This window comes from Nilaparvata lugens, chromosome 10 (assembly GCF_014356525.2).
Source record: "Nilaparvata lugens isolate BPH chromosome 10, ASM1435652v1, whole genome shotgun sequence".
Taxonomy (NCBI): domain Eukaryota; kingdom Metazoa; phylum Arthropoda; class Insecta; order Hemiptera; family Delphacidae; genus Nilaparvata; species Nilaparvata lugens.
This window is the reverse complement of record NC_052513.1, coordinates 41,999,052-42,023,044: the sequence shown is the minus strand read 5'-3', so window position 1 is coordinate 42,023,044 and position 23,993 is coordinate 41,999,052. Positions and strand designations below refer to the sequence as shown.

Sequence of the window (23,993 nt, the reverse complement as noted above, 5' to 3'; positions counted from 1 at the left end):
AATTTTGATATTTAAAAACTGATAAAAAACAAAAATATTTCACTCAAATCTCTACAAATTGGGAATTTTTGAGTAATTTTGCAAAATTTTGAGCCAGAAAAGAAACACATTCAGCCCATGGGAGCTCTTATCACATTATCATTATCAGTTGATACTAGTACTGGGTACCATTTATAAAAGGGTACCAGAAAATAATAAAAGGGCAACAGTTAGGGGTAACAATAAAAACAATACAAAAGTTTCTCCCCAATCAAAAGTTTATTCCAACACCTTAATTGCTATAAATATTGAATATAGACATACAACTTGACAAATAATTTCTAACTACTGCAATAAGTCAATGTTATGACCACTGATGAAACATTGTGTTTATATTCGAGATGATATTATTCTTGGCTCTCATATGACTCTTATATGGTTCAATAAGTTGAACCATGTAAATCTAATTATGGTTCATATGACTCTATGGTTCAATAAGTTCAATAATAAGCCTAAATAATAATGACCCTGGAAAATTAGCCTCTATAATGACCTAAACAATAGTCTCATTCAGGCTTGCCGTTAATCAGCTGCACTAGTATGTCCTGATAGTCACCGGAAGTATCACTCTGCAAGAAAAAGTATTTTTTTAACAAAATCAAAACAAATTCATTGTTTCATTTCTTCAGAAATATAGTATGCTAATAATTAAGCCCCCTACACACTTCAAGACCAGACTTAGACCAAGACCGTCTGAAGTCTTCAGGCCACAAGTTGACCGTCTGGGATGGTTCTGCACACTCCAAGACCAGACAAGCATGGAGTAGAATATAAATATGATAAATATGTGAGTACTGCACTTTTGATTTATTGTACAATGGGATCAGTGTTGGAAATCGCGCACAGATTTCATCAAAGGGTCAAAGAAGTTCTTTATTATTACCTGTAGAAATAGAGATATAATTATGTGTATTCACCAATAGATATATTGCATTGTACATCACAGTAGTCGCCTGTTTGCGTTCCGCTCTTGCTCGACCTGTGATCATTTTGCGATCTGCTCGTGTAACGTTCGTTTGCGGACCAGAGCGTAAGTCTGTACGCACCTTTACGCGCTCTGTTCGCGCTCTGCTCTAGCTCGACTTGTGATCATCTTGCGATCTGCTCGTGTAACGTTCGTTTGCGGAGCAGAGCATTAGTCTGTACGCACCTTAAAAGTCCTACACACACACACACATACACACAAAAACACACACACACACACACACACACACACACACACACACACACACACACACACACACACACACACATATCGATTTTTGTTCGTACGATATTTTGCCGTCCTTGTGAATTCTATAAGATTAAACGGAATTGAACATAATCTGTTCGAAATCAACTGTTTAATCTCATAGGATCTATAAAGACGGCAAAATGCCGTACGAACAAAAATCGATGTGTATGTAGCTTTAGTGAGGTCTACGTTATAATGGCAGTGGAGAAAGATAGAAGAACAACGTTTCCTGTATTATCAATGCCTTCTATAGACGGTTGCTGACACAACGTTCCCTGTCTTATCAATGTCACGAACTGCTTATCATTAAATCACTTTTCTGTTATTAAATGGAACGACTTTAGTGAGGTCCACGTTATAATGGAAGTGGAGAAAGATAGGAGAACAACGTTGTCGATCCTCTATTTTGTCAATACCTTCTATAGACGGTAGCTGACACAGGTTTATTGATGTAATATTAACTGTTCTTTCTCGTTTTAAAAAATCAATCATATTTTATAAAGCAAGAAATTATATTTTTCAATGAATTTTCTTAATTAAGATGAAATATTTTGTTAATTAACTATTTATTTCACATTGTTGAAATACGATCTGGCAACAGAGCAAAGCGAGAAAGAGATAGCGCTATCCGTATTCTTGAATGATACACAATGATAACAATACCATTGCGAATCAAACACTGCCATTATAACATGGACCCCACTAAACCAGCTATCCGGTTTAGGCTACAGTAGACCGGACGGAAAAGTAGCCTAAGTATTTATGTTTAATAATTTTCGCCACACTGCACAGAAAGCAGCTGTTTTCCAATCCCTATGTAGATCTGAAAGACATTGCTTGCAGACGACTCTTGCTGACGTCAGAACAGGTTTTGTGGGAGGTTGAGTTTATACTTTTTTATTCTTTCAAATGACAATAAGATGATATTATTATAAATGTTTTAATTATTGAATAATGAACACAAATAATGAAAAGTTTTTTGATCAGCTGTTTTTTGATCACTTTTCTTAGTTCCATGTTAGCGGAAAGAGAACCCTTTTCAGCCTAGGCCGGAAAGAAACCTGTTCTGATGTCAGACGAGAGTCGTCTGCAAACAATGTCTTTCAGATCTATGTAGGGACTGGAAAACAGCTTCTTTCTGTGCAGTGTGGCGAAATAGTATATTTCGCACCTAGGGCCGAAAATGAGATATTTCCGGCTCGAAATCGGTTTTTAAGTCCGAGGCCGTAGGCCGAGGACTAGAAAAGATTGAGAGCCGGAAATACATTTTTGCCCATGGTGCGAACGCTATTTTTCGCCACACCAAAAAAAAACTTCCCAATATATGAGAAATTAAAAAATAAATAAAATTCAAACAGCCTATTTTGATAGTTTGAATCTTGGTTATGACAACTTTCACTGTCAATTAATTTCATATTACTAATTAATGATTTACAATAGTGACAATATTTTTATACTATTAATATTTCGAATAATTGTTTGAATTTTTATAGCTCGCGCTTTGCGCCTGGTGCAATATCTCATGGATAGATGGATGAATAGAATTTTCATTACTATTGTGAAATAATGTGATTAAAAAATTAATATAATTGCATATTTCACAGTTTTGTCTCAAAATATATCTAAAAAATTGATTGAAATTTAAATTACGGTAACTAATATAAAAAATAGCTAATAAAAGTCGAAATTCATCGACAAAAAAAAATGTCGCTGACCGAGGTTCGAACCTAGATCATGTTTGTATTTCACTGAGCTTAGAGCTTTTGAGTACACGCCTTTACACTCTCGGCCATTGCTCCTTTTGATCGAACTGGCCTGTAAGTCAGGTAACGTATGTAGGCTACTATAATATAGTGTAGCCTATAGCGGCAAACTTTAAGCCGGTTTGCCGGCATTTTCACAACAAAATATTGCTCTGAAAATAGTTAAATCATAGAGAAAACATTCGAAGATTCAATCTTGAGTGGGCCTAATGTTTTCTCTATATGGTTTGATATTGAAGAAAAATTATCTAAAAGTTTTAATAATGAATTACGGAAAAATTACTAGGAATTTTTTAGTCAAGGCTGAGTTTCACCAGTAGGCTTACCTTAAACTTTAGATCTCTGCTGTATTTTCCTATTATTATTGTTGATTGTATTGCATTAAGAAGTGGAATTCGATAATAAAAAAGAAACAATTATTACTCTACCTCACTTTTAAATATCGATACAATTATTGTACTTTGATTTCAAATTCGATTCTTCACTTTTAAAGACTTGCGATACGTACCTTTCTGACAATGGACAATGTAGCCAACATTATATTGTTGAGGCTATGGATATATCATCGTATTCTATTGTTTGATATCAAAAACACAATAATAAATATTAAATTATGAAACAGTAATTTATAAAATATATTATTATAGACATAATACCGCGATTCACGATACATAATTATATAGATTATTACAGTCATTATGAGATTATCTCTCCATGATTTTTGTGAGATCGGACACGATCAGCTGTTATTCAAGGTCATTTTACAGCCCTAGGGCTGTAAAGTTTTACCGGCCTGGTCGGAAAACAATCACTTTCGGCCTCCATATGACGCACGTAAACCAGCTCATTACATCCAAGTGTGGCGAAAAATAAATATCATTCAATTACTCAAAGTTGTAATTGAGTAATTGTTGAACTGACCTTCACCCAGTCGACAAGAGACTTATGAGTGAGTTCGTGGAAAGACTGAGCCACTCTGGCCAGATCTATCTCGCTTCTCCAGATGATGACTCGATTCAGAACTTGCTCCTTAGTTCCCAAACCATTCATTGCATCCTTTAACACAGTTGCATAGTATTTTGGAGGATCCTCAGCGTAATTTACTGCAACAAACCATATTTCAATGAATATCATTCTATATAGATGATTGGAAAAGTAACATTTGAATTCAATATTATATCATCCTGATTTCTCCAATTCCAATGTTTATAGGGACATTCTATTATAATAGGATATCGTTGCCATCGCTCAAACTACTTAGTTTTGCTGGTAACGCCAATGATAATATTATAATCGATTTTTAAATGGAGAATATTTCAATTTTAAGTTTTTGCAATGTATTGTATATGAAAATTTTTATATTTTTCACATTTGTAAAGTTTGTTTAATGATTTAGGCACTAAATATTTCTTTCTTTCTTTCTTTCTTTCTTTCTTTCTTTCTTTCTTTCTTTCTTTCTTTCTTTCTTTCTTTCTTTCTTTCTTTCTTTCTTTCTTTCTTTCAATAGGGGGTTTATAGGGGAATTCCTTATTGTATTGTGTCCGTACAGGTTAGCAGACTTCCTTGTTGAATAATGTTTGATTGATGTATGTTATGTGGGATCTGTTGTGTTGAAATATGAGTAATGGTAGATATTAGATTAAACTTTGATGTGTCATATACTGCGGGATCGTTGCTCCCTTAATGCAGTTCAATAATTGTGACGAACAAGAAAAGTAAAGTAAAGTATTACCAGACTCAGTAGTTGGCTGATGGTTGAAATGATCTTGAACAGAATGTGGGAGTCAAATATTCAAGCCTACGTTTCCTATTGGTCGTCTCGTTCAGACAGCCTATCGCTTGCCATTGGTCGACGAGAGCCAATCAGAAGCGAGCACAGAGCTCTGTAAGAGCGTGTCATTCTCACTGAGGCGAGTGAGTAAAGAGTTAGGAGAGAATATGGATAGTTCATTCAGCTTGAAGAGAAGAAGGAGGAGAAAATGAAGGAGAAGGAGGAGAAGAAGAAGAAGGAGGAGGAGGAAAATGAGTAGAGGGAGAAGAGAAGAATACGAACGAGAAGAAGAAGAAGAATGCGAAGTAGTAGAAGTATGAGGAGGAGAAGAAGGAAAATAAGAGGAAGACAGGAGAAGCAGAAGAAGACAGGAGAGAGAGAGAAGAAAAAGAATAGAATAAGAAGAAGAAGAAGAATAATGAGAAGGAGGGATATTTTGTACAAATAAAAAGTAGTAGAATAGTGGACGAAGGTTGAGAAGAGATGAGAGGAGAGGTAGAGGAAGAAGATGGAGAAGAAGAGGGAAAAAGGAAAAAGAAGAAGAATGAGAAGGGGGATATTGTGTACAGATAAGAAGTAGGAGGAAGAATAGACGAGAAAAGGACGAGAAGTGATGAGAGAAGATGTAGAGGAAGAAGGAAAAGATGTACAACGAGAGGAAGAAGAAAGGAAAAAGAAGAAGAGGGAAAAGAAGAAGAAGTAGAAGAAAAGGGAGTAGTAGACGAAGAGGAAGAATGAGGAGGTGGCGAAGGATGAGAAGAAGAAGATAAAAATAATAATCTTATTAATGGAGACAACAGGATTAACCCATTTTGCCTCCTTCACACAATACAATATTTTCAACACATTATACAATTTGAAATACAAGAAGATAAAAAATGAAGAAATATACAATTAATATGAAAGAATACAAAAATAATCATTGAAGTAATCGTAAACAATAATAATTGATTATAAGAAGAAAGAATGAAGAGAGAAAGAATGTCTGTGTAAAACCAAGAATGGAAGGAAATGATTAATTGAATTAATAATAATAGAAATTATATAAAATTAGAACACCACTCACAAAAATCTGGTGTGGCACACTCACACAACTTTCCTTGCCGTTATGAAAATTGATCACCTGACGCTAGTGTTCCCGCGCATCTCAAGTCTACTATTCAAAGATTTAAGCCAGCTGTTGACAGGGCAATAACGCTGGATACACACGAGGTCTGCTATCTCTTCATAGTGAATCATTTAATAGAATGAACAGTTGCTAACAGTTTGCAATTGGATAATCACATTTTCGAGCTTATTTTTAATTTTAGGTGAAAATGTTGCTGAACATTAATTGTAGAGATTCTCATGCTCAATCTTTACCCCTCGAAATTTTTTGTTTAAATTGTATCTGAAGCCTGATAATTGAGAATTCAAAATCAAACTTTGCACAGATGGGGGCGGAACTCCTGAAATTTTTACAAATGTAGGACTTGTTGCAGTTTATAGAGCTTATCAATGACTATTTCAGGTACTTCAGGTATTTCAGGTATGAATTTGATCATAATCGTTGGAGCCGTTTTCGAGAAAATCGCTAAAAACCCTGTTTTTGACAACATTTTCGCCATTTCAGCCGCCATCATTGATTGCATTTGATCGAAATTGTTCGTGTCGGATCCTTATAGTGTAAGGACCATACGTTCCAAATTTCAAGTCATTCCGTTAACTGGGAGATGAGATATCGTGTATACAGACGCACATACACTCATACACACACACACACACACACACATACAGGCCAATACCCAAAAATCACTTTTTCGGACTCAGGGGACCTTGAAACGTATAGAAATTTGGAAATTGGGGTACCTTATTTTTTTCGGAAAGCAATACTTTCCTTACCTATGGTAATAGGGCAAGGAAAGTAAAAAGACAGATCACATGCTACCTAACCAAATTATATCAGATCTTACGGAATTCATAATTTTATATGAGATCTTACGAAAGATCAAGGTGAAGGAGAAGAAGAAGAAAAAGAAGAAGGAGAATAAAATGGAGGAGTAGAAGAAGAGGAAGTGTGAGGAGGTGGCGGAGGAGGAGAAGATCAAGGTGGAGGTGAAGAAGAAGGATGAGGAGAAGGAAGAGGAGGAGGAAGAGTAGGATGAGGAGGAAAAGAAGAAACACTTTGTATGAACTTTGTAGAATAGTATATTTCGCACCTAGGACCGAAAATGAGACTTTTCCTGCTCGAAATCGGTTTTCAAGTCCGAGGCCGTAGGCCGAGGACTAGAAAAGATTGAGAGCCGGAAAAACATTATTCCCATGGTGAGAACGTTATTTTTCGCCACACAGAAAAACAAACAATATAAATATGAGAATAATGTTTATAAGGCACTTCCAAAAGCAAAACAGGAAGGTCATAGCTCTAGCAAATCTGAATATCAGGAAATTGTCCAAGTATTTTTATTTTTTATTCTGATCTGTCTAAATAACCTAAAAATTATGTTTAATTATGTAAGGGGTTGAGTTTATACTTTTTATTCTTCCAAATGACAATAAGATGATATAATTATAAATGTTTATTCTCAGTCAAAGAAAATACATAACATAAAACATCTTCATACAAATAAAAACAAGTTTTTAACTGAAAAATAATACACATATGCAAAGCTCAAGGAGCTTGTCCGCATATGGGAGCACAGTACTAATGATATTACACTGATTATATTCAAATTAAAATAAGAAGTAATAAATTCAAAAAACCGAACAATCAACTAACTTATCAAGAAATAACCGAACTATCCCTGTAAATACATTATAATTAAATCTTTTAATGACAATAATCATTCAATAAGAAATAAAATAAATGAATAAAAAAAAATGAATCGAATAACAAAACAAAATGAAATTTCACATCACTCAATGACACAAAAAGGAAAAAAATTAAAATACCGTTATGAAGCATTTTTCTCCTTTCTCAACCAAATGCAGCTCTACACAGCACACTGCACTGTGCATATGAGATCTTACGAAAGATCAAGGTGAAGGAGAAGAAGAAGGGAAAGAAGAAGGAGAAGAAAGTAGAGGAGTAGAAGAAGAGGAAGTGTGAGGAGGTGGCGGAGAAGGAGAAGATCAAGGTGAAGGAGAAGAAGAAGGATGAGGAGAAGGAAGAAGAGGAGGAAGAGTAGGATGAGGAGGAAAAGAAGAAACATTTTGTATAACTTTTTAGAGAAAAAATTTCTAATATGCATCAGTAGTGTGTCAACTTACCAATAGTGGTGAAAGCCATCCTCAGAGATTCATCCTCACAGTTCTCTTTGATTCGCTTCTCAACTGGATCATCCTTATGCTTTGATCCATACTCTTTGACTACTGTGCGTATCTGAGCAAAGCTCTCTTTCGATAGCAATGTGAAAAACTTGCCATTATTTTCAAGCAAACATTGCTCTGAAAGTAAGCGTGAACAGATGAGAATAAATGATAAATTACATTATTGTTCAAATGCTCATGCATATACAGTGAAATCTCCCAATAGCGGACACCTCTGGAGATTAGTAAAATGTCCGCTATACAGAATTGTCCGCTATACAGAATTGTCCGCTATTGAGAACTTGTGTTCATCTACTTTTTGATATAGAGAAGGTAACCCCGACCATAACAAAGTCATAGTGTGTATCTTCCACTATTATTTAGCTTGGTGAACTGTCAAGAAACATAGACACACCCTTCTATTTTGCCTCTTCATCTCTCTATGAAATCGAAAGATATATGGCTCGTTTCTAAGATGCCATTGAACATTCAATTGATCTATGTCAACCCCCTACAATTTTCACCATTCAAACACATAGTTTTGTCCGGTAAAGCTCTAAAAAGTAGACCAGTCTCATCACAGTTGAAAATGTTCTTTTGTTCAAAGCCTTCACATCAATCTTCTAGTTTTCTTTACCACTCTAAAACAATGTTTTCATCAACAGAATCTGTTGTTGTAACTTCAATACAGTACTGTTCTTTCTTTCATCTCCCTTGTTGCGTGAAGTGGCTTTAAATGAATGCATTATATAAATAGAACTCTATACAGTACATAGTACTGTATAATACTATACATGGTACTGTATTTATATCCATTATTCGGGTTTATTCTCATTCGTTCTTATAATAGCTCTTTCAAATTTCACCGCTTTTTTGGTGTCCGATATTTTACAAATTTGTCCCTTTTAAGTGTCCGTCAACCGTTATTGAGAGTCCTCTTATGAAGAAGTGGCGGGGAATAAAAATTTGTCCATTATTGAGAAATGTCCGTTAATTGGAGGTGTCCGTTAAGAGAGATTTCACTGTATCACAATTTCTAAACGGAAATGAGAGATATGGCAATTCAATTTCAAAAAAAAACTTTATACATTATATATAGTATGTAAAAACGAAATAAAAGCGATACATTATAGTCCGTGTAAGTTTACTTCCAACTTGGGATGGACACGCGCAGCAGAGAAAGCATACAGTGGGAGAGATACAGAGGCGCGATGTTGCCGTTTTGAAGCGACCAGCGATCTCCAACTTCTAGTGACTGTTCATGTGCTCATGATACACATGCGAAGTTTCCTGTCTGAAAGCGGTCAGATGCCTGACGAATTGGCAACTGCGCTTCCACCTATTACTCTATTAATCACTGTAATTGGCTTATCTCCCTCCAATTCTCTGCGCTGCATATTCCTGCAAGTCTGAAGTAAATTTGTACGGACTATGGATTGAAACATAAATATGAAAAAAGTAAATGAATAACACACTTTTTTATGTATTTGAACACGACATGCAGTCAATTTATTAAGTAAATTTCAACACTGTTGAAAATACGTTTCAATGAAACGTTTCATACGAGAAGTAGGTTTCAACACTGTTGAAAATGATCGCTAGACGGTCGAAACTACTTCATTCAGTAAGTAAAAGTTTTTAATTATTTACTTAATAATTGACTGCATGTCGTGTTCAAATACATAAAAAAAGTGTGTTAATACAAAGCAGCTCGGAATGGATCAAGAAACCATCACCTTTAAATGAATACATGCTTGGACGATAATTCCGTGTTCATGGATGAGTCTCAACACAAACGGTAAGAAAAAATGTATGAGTAACAAATTATAATGATAAATTCTGAATAATGTGGGAGTCAATGAAATGAGAGAATAGGATACAAATTGATGACATTCATGAATTTGATTGAAAAACTAGAGTTTCTCAAACAAAGTTTGGAATTTTCTGAATTTTTCAATTTGTTTAATTCAATTGAGAAGTATTTTTTTCATTTGAAAATTATTTTTGTAGCCTATGTTTTGAATTGTAAATTGAGTGTGTAACTGAAGAATGTTGAAGTGACACATAACCTAGTTACATTTTTGGACTGTTGTATAATTAGAATTGGAGCCGTTTTGGGCGTGAGCCTGTCGTACTTTTCTGTAAGTTGTGTAATTCTGAATAATTGAATGAATAAATAAATAGAGGCAAAACTACCTTGATAATGGGTACAGTATAAGATAATAAAAATAATATCATTACTTATATGGTTTACCTTTTTTTTCTGGTATAGATTTGACCTGATCTCTAACAGCCTTATCATCCAAACCTTCTGATGATCTAGGGGGAAGCTGGAAAAGTAGAAAATGTCACTTAATTTTCTTTTGAGATGAAGAAGAAGAAGAACAAGAACAAGAAGAGAACAGAGCAGACAGGATGAAGAGTAAAAACAAGAACGTGAAGAGAATGAAAGAAGGAGATTAATATTATAGTCTAGAGCGGACACAGTGCTACGTCACAGTGCTTGCTTGTGATTGGCTCAATGTCAGCTGGCTCCTCCCATTCAGAGGCAAGTGGGAGTTGCTTCCACCAATCACAAGTCTGATACACAGTATTTGATACGCAACACTTGAAATTGCTCTGTATCATTGAAACACCATTGCTATTTGTTCAGTAGGAAATGTAGAATTAGGAAATAGAAGAAGATGAAGAAGAACAAAAAGAAGAAGAAGAAGAAGAAGAAGGATACGAAGAAGAAGAAGGAGAAGGGAGATGATGATGATGATGATGATGATGATGATGATGTTGATAACTTACATCGAATCCACCCATAGCACGCAGTAACAATAATCTCGTCGGAACGTCCAAAACTGTGTTCTCAATTTCTTGGGCCAGACTAACTTTGAACTCTGAAAATATAAGGAACATACGTTTTCATCCATAATATAATGAAGGGAAGAATTAAGCTTGTACACATCAGGATAGGAAATTCAAGAATGATGCATCATCACGTCTCAACTACTCAACTGATTAACTTGAAATTTTGCATGTAGATTCTCAATTCATCAAGGATGTGAGCTTATGTCAAATGCTCCAAGATTTCGGTGAGTCAAGTTTTCAGATGGACCTTGCGAAGCACGGGTTACCTGCTAGTCTAGAATAAAAAGCTTTCATCACTTCTTGTCATCAAGAGTATCTGGATTTGGATATTATTAAGTTAGAGGCTATAAAAAATAGGTATGTAATTTCTGTGATCGTATGAGTTCGTAGGAAATAAAATATTATCAGACTGTACTGCTGATGATTTCAATTGGCCTACGGTATGCTGTATCATAGAGAAACAATAGCTTGAGTAGATATCCCATGGTATAGGGCGTTTATGTCACAACTTTTACTGTTATCTCAAGCCGATAGTCCACGTATTTTTTTCCCAAAAAGGTATGTGACGTTGGTAGTCTCTCATATTGTGCCGTTCATACACTCTCACCCGACCAAAACAGTAAAAATCTTCAATAATCAATAGTAATCGACTTGAGATAACAGTAAAAGTTACGACATAAACGCCCTATACCATGGGATATCTACTTATGCTATTGTTTCTCTAAGGTTGTATTGACCTCTGGCCAATATTGATCACTGGCAAACGTTATGCAACAGTCATATTAGAGCTTATCAAGCTTTTCGACTTTCTTTCATACTGAAAAAGTATAGGAATCTCTCTCGAATTCATTGATTATAAGGCTAGCTTCACACGCTTTCGGTTTCATCCGGTTCGGTACGTTTTCAGTTCGGTTCGGTACGTTACCGAAAACAAATGAGGCTTTCATACATGTCAGGTTTTAATTCGAACGGTTCTAATTAGGTATGTCTTCTCAAACACAGCTGTGTTTGGATTTTTACAGTTCATGCTGGTATATTTAAATATAACAACTTGTGTTAAATTGTGATTATGTCATTTCTTGATCAACATTTTAAAATTAATTAAAAATTGTGAATTATTTGAATAGTTACTTTTTGATTATGTTAATTTTGGATGATCAGAGAGATGATTTTTTTAATTGAAAATTTGTTCTTGTTTTGACACATGATATATAAACTTCATCTCTTCTCTCCATTGATGAAATCATGTAATATTCGTGTAAAAATAAAAAAATTAAAATTCTCCCTGAGTTTTTAATTTATATCTTTCATATTTTTTTAGCAAACTATCCATTGAGAAAAAAATGTTCCTGTGAACTAACAGAAATGAATTGACCATATGATTTTGACTTGAAAAATTTTGAAACAGATAATCACGATATCAGTTTAAAATAAGAACAAAAAAGCAAGCGTGTGTAAAAGACTTTGTTTTTTCCCGTTTCCCCAGCAACGAATTCGAATATAATGAAACCTATTCGTGTCGAGGGGGCGTTCGGTGCTCTGCGGTTTCTATTCGGTACCGAATTCAAACCGAATCATTGGTTCACACTTATCGGAATTGGCCAAAAACGAACCGAAAACCGAACCGAATCGAACTGAAAGTGTGTGAAAGTAGCCGGCGCTAGCAACGAATTGAAACCTGATGGAATTTATTCCACCATATGATTTTGACTTGGAAAATTTTGAAACAGATAATCACGATATCAGTTTGAAATAAAAACAAAAAAGCAAGCGTGAGTAAAAGACTTTGTTTTTTCCCGTTTCCCCAGCAACGAATTCGAATATAATGAAACCTATTCGTGTCAAGTGGGCGTTCGGTTCAATGCGGTTTCTATTCGGTACCGAATTCAAACGGAATTACCGTTTCACACTTATCGGAATTTGCCGAAAACGAAACGAACCGAATGAGTGTAAAACTAGCCTTCATACATTATGTTGAATGGAATATTCACAATTCGTACGTTACACATTGATTTCAAAGCTCTTTACTAACTGTTGAATAGTGCCTAACTTTTTTACTGTAATTTTACAAATTACATTTCAAGATGTACAGAGATCTTTCTCAAATTCATAAATTATTTCAAATCTTACATGAATATATTCGATAATATTTATGATTGATTATACAAATATAATAAAACTAAAATGATTTTATTCTATGATAATACCTGCAACGTAAGCCGCTCTGATTCGATCCAGCATGTTTTTATCACTTGTGCAAATTATTTCCAGAAAAGTCCAATCTTTCCGCCTATGCAACGACTCGTGTATTTCTTTCGCCAACAGCTCTTCTATCGAATATGTGAGTTGCACCAGAATATCTTCGAATGTACCTTTTGTATCCCCTTCCAGATCATCTATTATTGCCTGAATCAAATCATAAATATCTATTAAAATTGATTTCTATTATTGTTTGTCAAAATATTACAATACTGGAAAGGAATTGGAGCAAGTGGGGGTTGGTGAATTCTAGTTTGTTTAAATCATCTAATCTAACAGCATATTATCACAGAATTAAACAAATGAATTATAGTGACTAAATCCAGAAAAGAACTAGACTAGAACTGATAAAATTACTTATGAGGAAGTATTTCAAAGGGTTGAGGAAAAGCGATCTCTTTTGCGTATTTTGAAGGACAGATGACATTCTTGGCTTGGCCATGTATATTCTTCTTCTTCTTCTAGTGCGTCTCCTATCGGAGGTTCGCTATCAGCACAGCAATCCGGATCTTATTCACTGCCGCTCGAAACAAGTCTTTGCTGCTGCAGTCAAACCAATCCCTCAAATTTTCAGCCAGGAAACACGTCGCCTTCCAACACTCCTTTTTCCGCTGATTTTTCCTTGAACTATAGTCTGCAGAGTTATATATTTGTGGCTCTTCATTAGATGTCCAAGATACAGGAGTTTTCTCTTTTTTATGGTGTGAACAATATTTCACATTGTTTCTTCATTTTCCCTAGGACTTCCATGTTCGTGACTCTATCCGTCCAAGGTATCCGCCACATCCTGTGGTAGCACCACATCTCAAAGGCTTCCAACTTATCCATATGGCTCTTTTTGAGGGTCCATGATTCCGTACCATACAAGAGAGTGGAAAACACATAACAGCGTAACATCCTCATTTTCAATTCTATATTTATGTCCCGGCTTGTGAACAATTTTTTCATTTTTACAAATGTCGATCTGGCCATCTCAATCCTTTTTCTTATCTCTCCCGTCGAATCCCCACTTTCCTCTACCCACGTCCCCAGATATCTATACCTATGGATCCTCTCTATGACTGTACCGTCCACCATTAGGTTTGTCCGAATTTGTATATTCAAGGCTTAAATGACCACCATTAATTTGGTTTTCTTCAGATTCAATTTCAAACCAAATTCACCACGTCTGTCATGCAATTTTTGGATCAATCTTTGCATATCCTCCATATTGCCTGTCAACAAGACTGTGTCATCAGCGTACCTTATATTATTTATGGCTTCTCCATTTATAATTATGCCCGCCAACTCCTCCTCCAAGACTTCATTGAAGATAGCTTCGCTGTATACATTAAAAAGGAGTGGAGACAAAATACAGCCTTCTGACCCCAATAAAGATTGCTGATTATTTTTATATCGCCCGCATCAATGCCCTTGCTGTCAAGCAACCTGTACATCTCTCTATGCCTAACCTTGTCAAATGCCTTTTCAAAATCTATGAAACAGGCATAAACGTCTTGATTCATGTCTAGGCATCTCTGGAAAAGCACATTAACCCCAAAGAGAGCCTCTCTTGTTCCGAGCCCTTCTCGAAACCCAAATTGGGTATTGCTTATCCCTTTCTCAAGTTTTCTATATATCCTTTTGTGTATAATTTTTAGAAACAACTTTAGGGTATGGCTCATAAGTGCAATAGATCTATAATCAGTGCACTCCCTTGGGTTAGGTTTCTTAGAAATGAGTACAAAAGAGATCAACCATTGTGTGGCGATTTCTCCCTTCTCATAAATATAATTAAAGAGATTCACAAGAATATCAATTACATCTTCATCAAAGAGCTTGATGATCTCTATGGGGATCTGATCTGGACCTGCAACTCTACCTGCTTTCATGTATATTTAGAAACACCGAAATCACGTTAAGAATACTAGAAGGTATGATAATTGGACGAAAGGCTTGTGGAAGACCCCGGCTACAATATCTGAAGCGAGTTACCAAAGATCTAGGGATCCAGAGCTAGCGATCTGGCCTCGTTGCAGAGCTAGAGAAGGATAGCGCTATCAACTTTGTCGAATGATAGCAACACCAATGTTGATCAAATACTGCCATTATAACGTGAACCTCACTATAGAGAGAGAATAATTACTCTGTCTAACAACGTCATAACTGTAACAGTGACTATTAGAGAACACAGCACCATCTATCAACAAACTTTGTAATCAATGTGTCAGACTTGTTTCGTGCTGCTCGCTTGTGATTGGCTGGAGGCGTGGTGGCTGAGTAAGTGGCGACCAATCACGAGGCAAGAAGAGTTTTAGACTGTTGCCGGTATCCCCAACCTTTCTTCTGATTGGCTACAAACCAATTCCGTATGCATCAATTATTTTCTATTATTTACTTTTCAATTTTTATCCCATTCACTTATTGTATGAAACAACACACTTTAATCATAATATTTAATTATGATCATTCATTGTATTAATCTAAAATGAATTTGATAATCAAAATAAAATTAATGACTACTTATAGTCTGCATAAAATAAGTTGAGACTTGGAGAGAATATCCGATTTATCAAATTGTCCAGGAACTGCTTCAAAATTCAATTGGCAGGAGATGGAAGATTTACATTTCAATTATTATCCCATTTACTTAATATTGTATGAAACAAAACACTTGAATCATAATATTAGATTATGATCATTCATTCTATAAATCTAAAATAAATTTCACGATCAAAATAAAATTAATGACTTCTAGTCTGCATAAAATGAGTTGAGACTTGGAGTTATCAAATTGTCCAGGAACTGCTTCAAAATTCAATTGGCAGGAGATGGACGATAATCATTCATTAATAATTATTTGAATTTTCACTGTGTGATTTTATAATAATTTAATATTAAGAAAAAATAAGATAATTTTTGAAATATCACCGATCTTCCAGGATCGTTAGGGTTTCCGTATTTTCGGTTATATGCAGCTGAAATCTCTTTCCTCTGATGACTTGTTCTGGTTCCTAGGATCTCGATGAGTTTTCTCTCGTTGGTTCCCCAACCTTTTATGGCACCATGGATTTCATCAGCATCTTGATCAGCGTTGTTTTGCCGCCATACTACGGTTGCACCCGAGTCCTGAAATTTATTCATTCATAAATAAATAAATGAATAAGCGTAATATCATAGAGAAAAGATAGCACTAGTGGATATCCCATGGTATAGGGCGTTTGTGTTCCAATTTTAAATTTCAACTCAAATCGATAGTGCTATGAATAAAGTGTCATTGTCATGATCTTAACTAGAATTTGATGGGACTTTCTTGTGTGGACCATACGGTTCAAAGACTGGTAGAAAGTAGCTGGGATATGAATGGAGGGAAGATGAGCTTTGTAGTCCTGTAAGAATGTGCTATATGATATCAAAGCTATAGTGAGGTCCACGTTATAATGACAGTGTTTGATTAGCAACGGTATTACTATCCTTGTCTTTCTTTCAACAAAGCAGATAGCGCTAGCTCTTTCTCGCTTGCCAGATCGTATTTCAACCATGTAGAATAATTAATAATCAATTAACAAAATATTTCAACTTAATTATGAAATTATTGAAAAATTTAATTATTCGCTGAATTAAATATAATTGATTATTTTTAACGAGAATGAACAGTTAATATTACATCTATAAACCTGTATCAGCTACAGTCTATAGCTTGCATTGACAAGACAGAGTATCGGCAACGTTTTTCACCACTGCCATTATAACGTGGACCTCGCTATAGCACAAGTGGATATCCCATGGTATAAGACGTTTATGTTCCAATAATTTCCAATGTTAACACGAGCCGATAGTCCCAATAGTTGTTTGTGAAGGTATGTGACGCTGGTAGTCTCTTATTATGTGCCGTTCTTAAGGTGCGTACAGATATACGCGCCGCGAACATGAGCAATTCACTTTTAATCAGCTGATTATGTCTGCATTTTACATGAACGGTAAGATACAGATATAAAAAGCTTGGCATCAGCTGATGAAAAGTGAATTGCTCTACTACCTCCGTAAACAAAGCACGTAGTGCATTCGTGTGACGTCAGCACAGGTGGGATCCTACACCAATAAAAACATTAGCTGATATGGATCAGCTGAAATCAACAAATTTCTATTGGTGTAGGAGCCCTACCAGTGCTGACGTCACACCAATGCACTACGGCTTTGTTTACGGAGGTAGTGATTGCTCATGTTCGCGGCGCGTAAATCTGTACGCACCTTTACACTCTTACCCGACCAAAACAGTAATAATAGAAAGTAGTCGACAATAATTGGCTTGAGTTAGCAAAAAGTTAACTTGAAAATTTGGAACATGAATGACCTTTACCATGGTATATCTTCTAAAGCTATCTTTTCTAAGTAAAAGTAAAAACATCTTTTCTAGGTAAAAAAAATCTGGTGTGGTACACTCACACAACTTTCCTTGCTCATTGAACTGTAAGCCTCATTCTCAAACGAGAATAATTTAGGGGAATAACACCATGACAATTATGGCGGCAACATATTATTTGCAACTACGATCAGACTACTGTATATGTGTACTGTATATATAATTATTGTTTTTATTGTTTTCAGAGTACTTTTTCCTTCGTATAAATTGTGAAATTCGATGATTTTTTTAAAGTCGTCAAAACAGCTGTTCTACAGATGAAATATCTTGACTATGACTGTGTACTTTTTATAAACTGCTCTACCTACCTACCTACCTCATGCACGAGATGGAGGTTACAAAGTCCATTCTCAAGGATAGGGTGGACCCCCCATTAGTTTCCCAGGAAAAAGACTCATGCCAGTTGATAGATCTGATAAATAACTATACAGGGTATGAATTTGAAAAAAATCGTTAGAGCCGTTTTGAGAAAATCGTGAAAAACATGGTTTTTAGTCATTATCCGCCATTTTTCTCCAGATATTACAGAGCTCCTGAAATTTTCCCAGAAATGAGACTCATGCCAGTTGATAGGGCTTATAAATAGCTATCCATGGTATAAATTTGAAGAAAATCGTTAGAGCCGTTTTCGAGAAAACCGTGAAAAACATGTTTTCTCGTCATTATCCGCCATTTTTCTCAAGAATATTACAGAGCTCCTGAAATTTTCCCAGAAATGAGACTCATGCCAGTTGATAGGGCTTATAAATAGCTATCCATGGTATGAATTTGAAGAAAATCGTTAGAGCCGTTTTCGAGAAAAACGTGAAAAACATGGTTTTTAGTCATTATCCGCCATTTTTCTCAAGAATATTACGGAGCTCCTGAAATTTTCCCTGAAATGAGACTTATGCCAGTTGATAGGGCTTATAAATAGCTATCCATGATATAAATTTGAAGAAAATCGTTAGAGCTATTTTCGAAAAACGTGAAAAACATGGTTTTTTTTTAGTAATTATCCGCCATTTTTTCCGCCATCTTGAATTGAATTATATTGAATTTCTTATCGTCGGGTCCTCATGGTATAAGGACCTTAAGTTTAAAATTTCAAGTCGATCGGAATGGAGTTATCGTGTTCACAGACATACACACATACACACACACACACACCATACACACACACAGACCAATACCCAAAAATCATGTTTTTGGACTCAGGGGGCCTTGGAACGTATAGAAAACTTGAAATTAGGGTACCTTAATTTTTTGGGAAAGCAATACTTTCCTTACCTATGGTAATAGGGCAAGGAAAGTAATAAAGGCAGCTATTCTATTCTCTATGGTAATATACAATAATTCAGGTAAAAACAACAGGCATTCGCCCAGAACTGTATTGAACCTTAATTTGAAATACATATAGTCTAGAGGTTATGTATAGATGATTACTGAATCCACATACAATTTCGAGCCCAAAAGATAAAATTGAAGAAAAATGCAGTTTATGGTCCTCATGTCTCAGTATTTTTTTACTTTGTACTGATCTCTTTACGAACTCACTACTAGCGCACAAGTCTGACTTTGCTGGCTGTGACAAAACATTAACATTTAGTCTATTATAATTTACATATTTGTCTTATGTATCTTGTATTTTGGCGAAATAACTATTAATAATTATTAGTAAACGAGAATCCAAATTAAATGCTGTAAATCACCCCGAAGACTTCTGCTACTGCAAATATTGACAACAGTGTAAACAGCTAGATGGAAATTCGATGAGCGCTACTATACATACATGAGCATTTGAATAAATGCAATTTCTCAGTAATTTCCATCTGCAGGAATAAATATTCTATTCTATTTTACTTACACAAACCACTTTCATGGAAAGGTGAAGGAATATACAGCAACAGGTGACAACGGATGCACCTTTCATCTTGAAATCTTGATGTAAAGTGTCGGTTGGCATTAATATTTCAAAAATTGGCCCTTTATTCTACGAGCTTCACGTCAGTCAATCAATCAATAGTCAGCATTTGACAGTTGATGTCACGGGAATTGAACAAAAGATTTAGAATTCTGAAGACAAAAGATCGACAGCTATCGATGAATGATTTGTATTTGCTCACAGATCATTGTCAGAGCAAACTATTGATACCATAGGCCTATTTTGTATAATCCGGTATCATACCGAACAATGAATCAATGTGACGTTTTGGGTTATAATGGAAATTGTTTGATTTTCCTCGATAGAGTTGTTTCAACAATTCAAAATTTTAACTCAATTTTTTATAATCACACGAGAAATTAATGTAAAATATTATATTATGAATTAATATAATCATCAATATAACTGATAGAAGATAGTATCTGACCATTCGATATTCCTGTATCAGAAATAATTTAATGACAAGAATAAAATAAATCACACTACCAATAAATTTAACAATACATTGAGCAATCTTCAATGTTTCAGCTGATTTTAAGGTCCTTACACTATAATGCCCCCCATCCACTTACAGTTCTAACTGCAGTCCCGGACTGAGACAGTCCGGGACTGCAGTTAGAACTTAAGTGGATGGGGAATCCGGCAGGCGGATCGTTGGACTGTCAACTGCCGCACGGTGCGACAGTTGAACGATCGGACTGCAGGCGGAACTGCTAGTTAGTTAGTTAGTTAGTTAGGCGCGACTGCAGTCCGTACTGACGTGAACATTTTTCAACAGTCCACAGTCCACCGTTCACAGTTCTGACTGCAGTCAAGAACTGCAGTTCGAACTGTAAATGGATGGGGGGCCTAAGGATCCGACACGATTTCGATCAAATGCAATTCAAGATGGCGGCTAAAATGGCAAAAATGTTGTCAAAAACAGGGTTTTTCGCGATTTTGATCAAATTCATACCTAAGATAGTCATTGATAAGCTCTATCAACTGCAACAAGTCCTATATCTGTAAAAATTTCAGGAGCTCCGCCCCATCTGTGCAAAGTTTGATTTTGAATTCTCAATTATCAGGCTTCAGATTCAATTTAAACAGAAAATTTCGAGTGGAAAAGATTGAGCATGAAAATCTCTTCAATTAATGTCTAGTAACATTTCCACCTAAAATTGAAAATAAGTTTGAAATTTGAGAAAATTTGATTATTCAATTGCAAACTGTTGGCAACTGTTGATTCCATTAAATCATTCACTAAGCAGATCTTGTGTGTACCCAGCGTTATTGTCCTGTCACCAGCTGGCTCAGATCTTTGAATAGTAGACTTGAGATGCGCGTGAGCACTAGCGTCAGGCGATCAATTTTCATAACGGCAAGGAAAGTTGTGTGAATGCGCCACACCAGATTTTTTTTATATTATTTTATTTATAGTATAGTTCCATTGAGGTAAGATATTTGAGATTATTCGTCTCTGATAGTACCAACGTTTCGGATTTTAGCCTGTGGTACTTTTCTAGAAAAGTAAAGATATTTAGTATCTTTAATAGCACATTTAATAAAGATATAGATAGCATAGAGATTTAATAAGATAGCATAAAGATAGCATCTTCAATAAAGATATTAAATATCTTTACTTTTCTAGAAAAGTACCACTTAAATTTTAAGATTATTTGTCTCTGATAGTACCAAAATTTCGGATTTTAACATGTGGTACTTTTCTAGACTAAATGACTGATTAAATCGATAGACAAAAAAAAAACAAATAAATTAATGGTGAAAAGGTACCTGGTTTCTTAATTTCAAAGATCTGCGCAGAAAATTCTCCATGACGTATCAGAAAATTAATACATCAAGAGTTTTGGCTTATAAAACTGATACAAGATAAGACTGGATACTGTGTTACTGTCTGTTACTGATACTGTGGTGGAACATGATTTCAAATAGAAATCGTTTCAAACTCTATCAACCAGTAAGGTACCTAAATTAAAAATTCTAGAGTAGGCTAATGATACTATACCTAGATCAAGTATAACCATACAGTGGATATTCAAAATTATTTGTTCAGTTCTGTTTTTTTCTCTGATAGTACCAACTGACCAAACCAGCTCCGTTCTAGTGAGCATCCTCTCCATAGCGAATACTATCACTTTCATTCATAGTATTCTGGGAGTGGAGAGAGAAATTCGCTCCTGAAGAAATTCGCTGAAGACTTTAGTCTTCAGTTCCACGCGGTGTGTGCTAAATACTACAGTGAGTGATAACAGTGTCCATCTCTCCTTTTCTAAACATCGAAACTATTTTTATTTGGTGTTAGTTGTTTGCTGTGAATCCATATACAATTTGGTTATCTGGTTCAAGGTGAGTGAAGTTAGAATTCTGATTTTTTCGAAATATTTTACTTCAATAGCTTTTAGAACTGAAAATTTTTGTGAAGTGAACAACTACAAGACTTAACCTATTTCGGACAATGTTAACCTTATCTAAATATTTAGGAGAGGAATAGCACAAGGTTACCTTTTTTTTCCTCGCTCTATCATTTTGATGATGTACTTATTGTATGAATCAATGAAGAATAAAGAATAAAAGTTCAGGAGTACACTATAAATTTATTCACCTTCAATCGCTGGAAACCGGTGGGGTACTGTGAAATTATTGAGGAATTTGTGTGAAAATCAAAATTAGATTTGAGAAATTAATATTTGAGTGACAAAATGAAATACAGTTTCTGATTTATTTTGTTCTGTAAATTTTAGTTGTGACTAAATAGGGTTCTCCAATGCACCAACAGGCTTGAATGGAAATACAAATCAAATTTACTAACAATACATGGGAATCAATTTTTTTTATATACAGCAGATTTCATTAGCAAAAAGTTGAAAGATTCATTGATGATGGAAGATTCCATTGAAAGTTAGAAGAACGTTGGCAGATTATTTATTCATTGACCGAGCGGAGTGAGGTCTAAGATTCAAGTCGATTCAAGTTTGGCATTTCTCTTAAGGTTAAATGTTTATATGTTGCGCATTTACGGCGAAACGCGGTAATGGATTTTTCATGAAATTTGACATGTATTTCCTTTTTTTAATCGCGCGTCGACGTATATACAAGGTTTTTGGAAATTCTGCATTTCAAGGATAATATAAAAGGAAAAGGAGCCTCCTTCATACGCCAATATTAGAGTAAAAATCAGACTATAGAATTATTCATCATAATCAGGCGACAAGTGATTACACAGATGTGTGGAGAAGCCAGTCTATTGCTGTATTTTAGCATACTGTATTTCAGTATTTGACCATAAGGTCTATAGTTTCAATCAGGTACTTGTGGATGAGAATACTGCATGAGGTCTACTGTTCACAGAACTACTAGTACATTGATACAGAGAATTAGAAGATTAATTGAAAATGAGAGATTTCAGTGGAGTACACCAGATAGTCATGCTGCAATGCTCCATTGTGGTCATAAAAACTGAAAGCGAATTTCTCCAGATGAACAGATCCGTTATTCCTCTTTCAATTCGATGACCCATCAAAAATAATAGTTAATTATTACTCTCAAGTTCAATGGAGAAGTTCCAACTATGATAATCAAAATAATTTAGAAGAATAATTCAGAGTTCAGTTAGATTCGGGAATTGAGATAAATATCTCTCTTGAAAAACTTCTACGAAATCATATAACTATAAAAAAAATTATCACAGTAGCCCATATCTCTTTGGAGATGCAATCAGCAAGACCAATAGGGCATCAAGGTTATGATTTATTTTATGTTGATTGTCATTAAAACTAGTCTCAGAGACTAGTCATCAAGTTTTAATCAATCAAGCTATAAAACAACAATCCTTTGAATCTCAGTTTAATAGAGATTAAAACTTAATTTATCATCATTTATTATTATTGTAAGGACTTTATTTGATGAATCATTCAAGATAAGCTACACTGGCACAGTTGAATTGGAAGACAATGATGATTTTAATAGTTCAGATAAGGAGAATAATGGACTGGTGACATCTTACACAATGAGTCATAATGAATTAAGATTATTTTTTGATTGATGCAAGCTGTGATTTTCATCCATTCCAATTGAATTACCTCATATAGACCTACCATTCATCATTGAATTGAGTTGCTTGACCACATGTAATCAGTCAATCTCAACCATTAACTTGTGCATTCACACTTTCTCTTACACTAAACACTTGAAAGGATTCAATGGAAGGCGATTTGAATTTAGGTGTTTGTGTTTTGAAATCTTTGTCTAAAGAGTTTTGAAATAATTTTGAAAGAATTGACTGGACATGATTGTAAAGTCGGAATAATATTTAAGATAGTATTTCAGGTCGTCTCGAAATCCTTATTTAAATTGAAATTGAAGAAACTTTTAATACAGCTGTGAGTGGACAATGTAGAAAACATCATCACAACAAAGTATAATAGCCTTCCTACTTTGATCGATAAATTCGCTGG

The 23,993-nt window shown here is 35.0% G+C and overlaps 1 protein-coding gene across 1 annotated transcript; it reads right to left on the bottom strand.

Moving 5' to 3' along the window:
- Positions 1-142: 142 nt before the first annotated feature.
- Positions 143-19,605, bottom strand: LOC111059744 (annexin B9). The gene is made up of 8 exons (XM_039436893.1): positions 19,462-19,605; positions 16,124-16,321; positions 13,162-13,360; positions 10,892-10,983; positions 10,350-10,425; positions 8,057-8,233; positions 3,958-4,139; positions 143-608 (listed from the first exon to the last, which is right to left on the bottom strand). Exons 1-8 carry the CDS (start codon positions 19,558-19,560, stop codon positions 546-548), a joined length of 1,086 nt encoding a protein of 361 aa, XP_039292827.1. The 5' UTR covers positions 19,561-19,605; the 3' UTR covers positions 143-545.
- Positions 19,606-23,993: the final 4,388 nt, after the last annotated feature.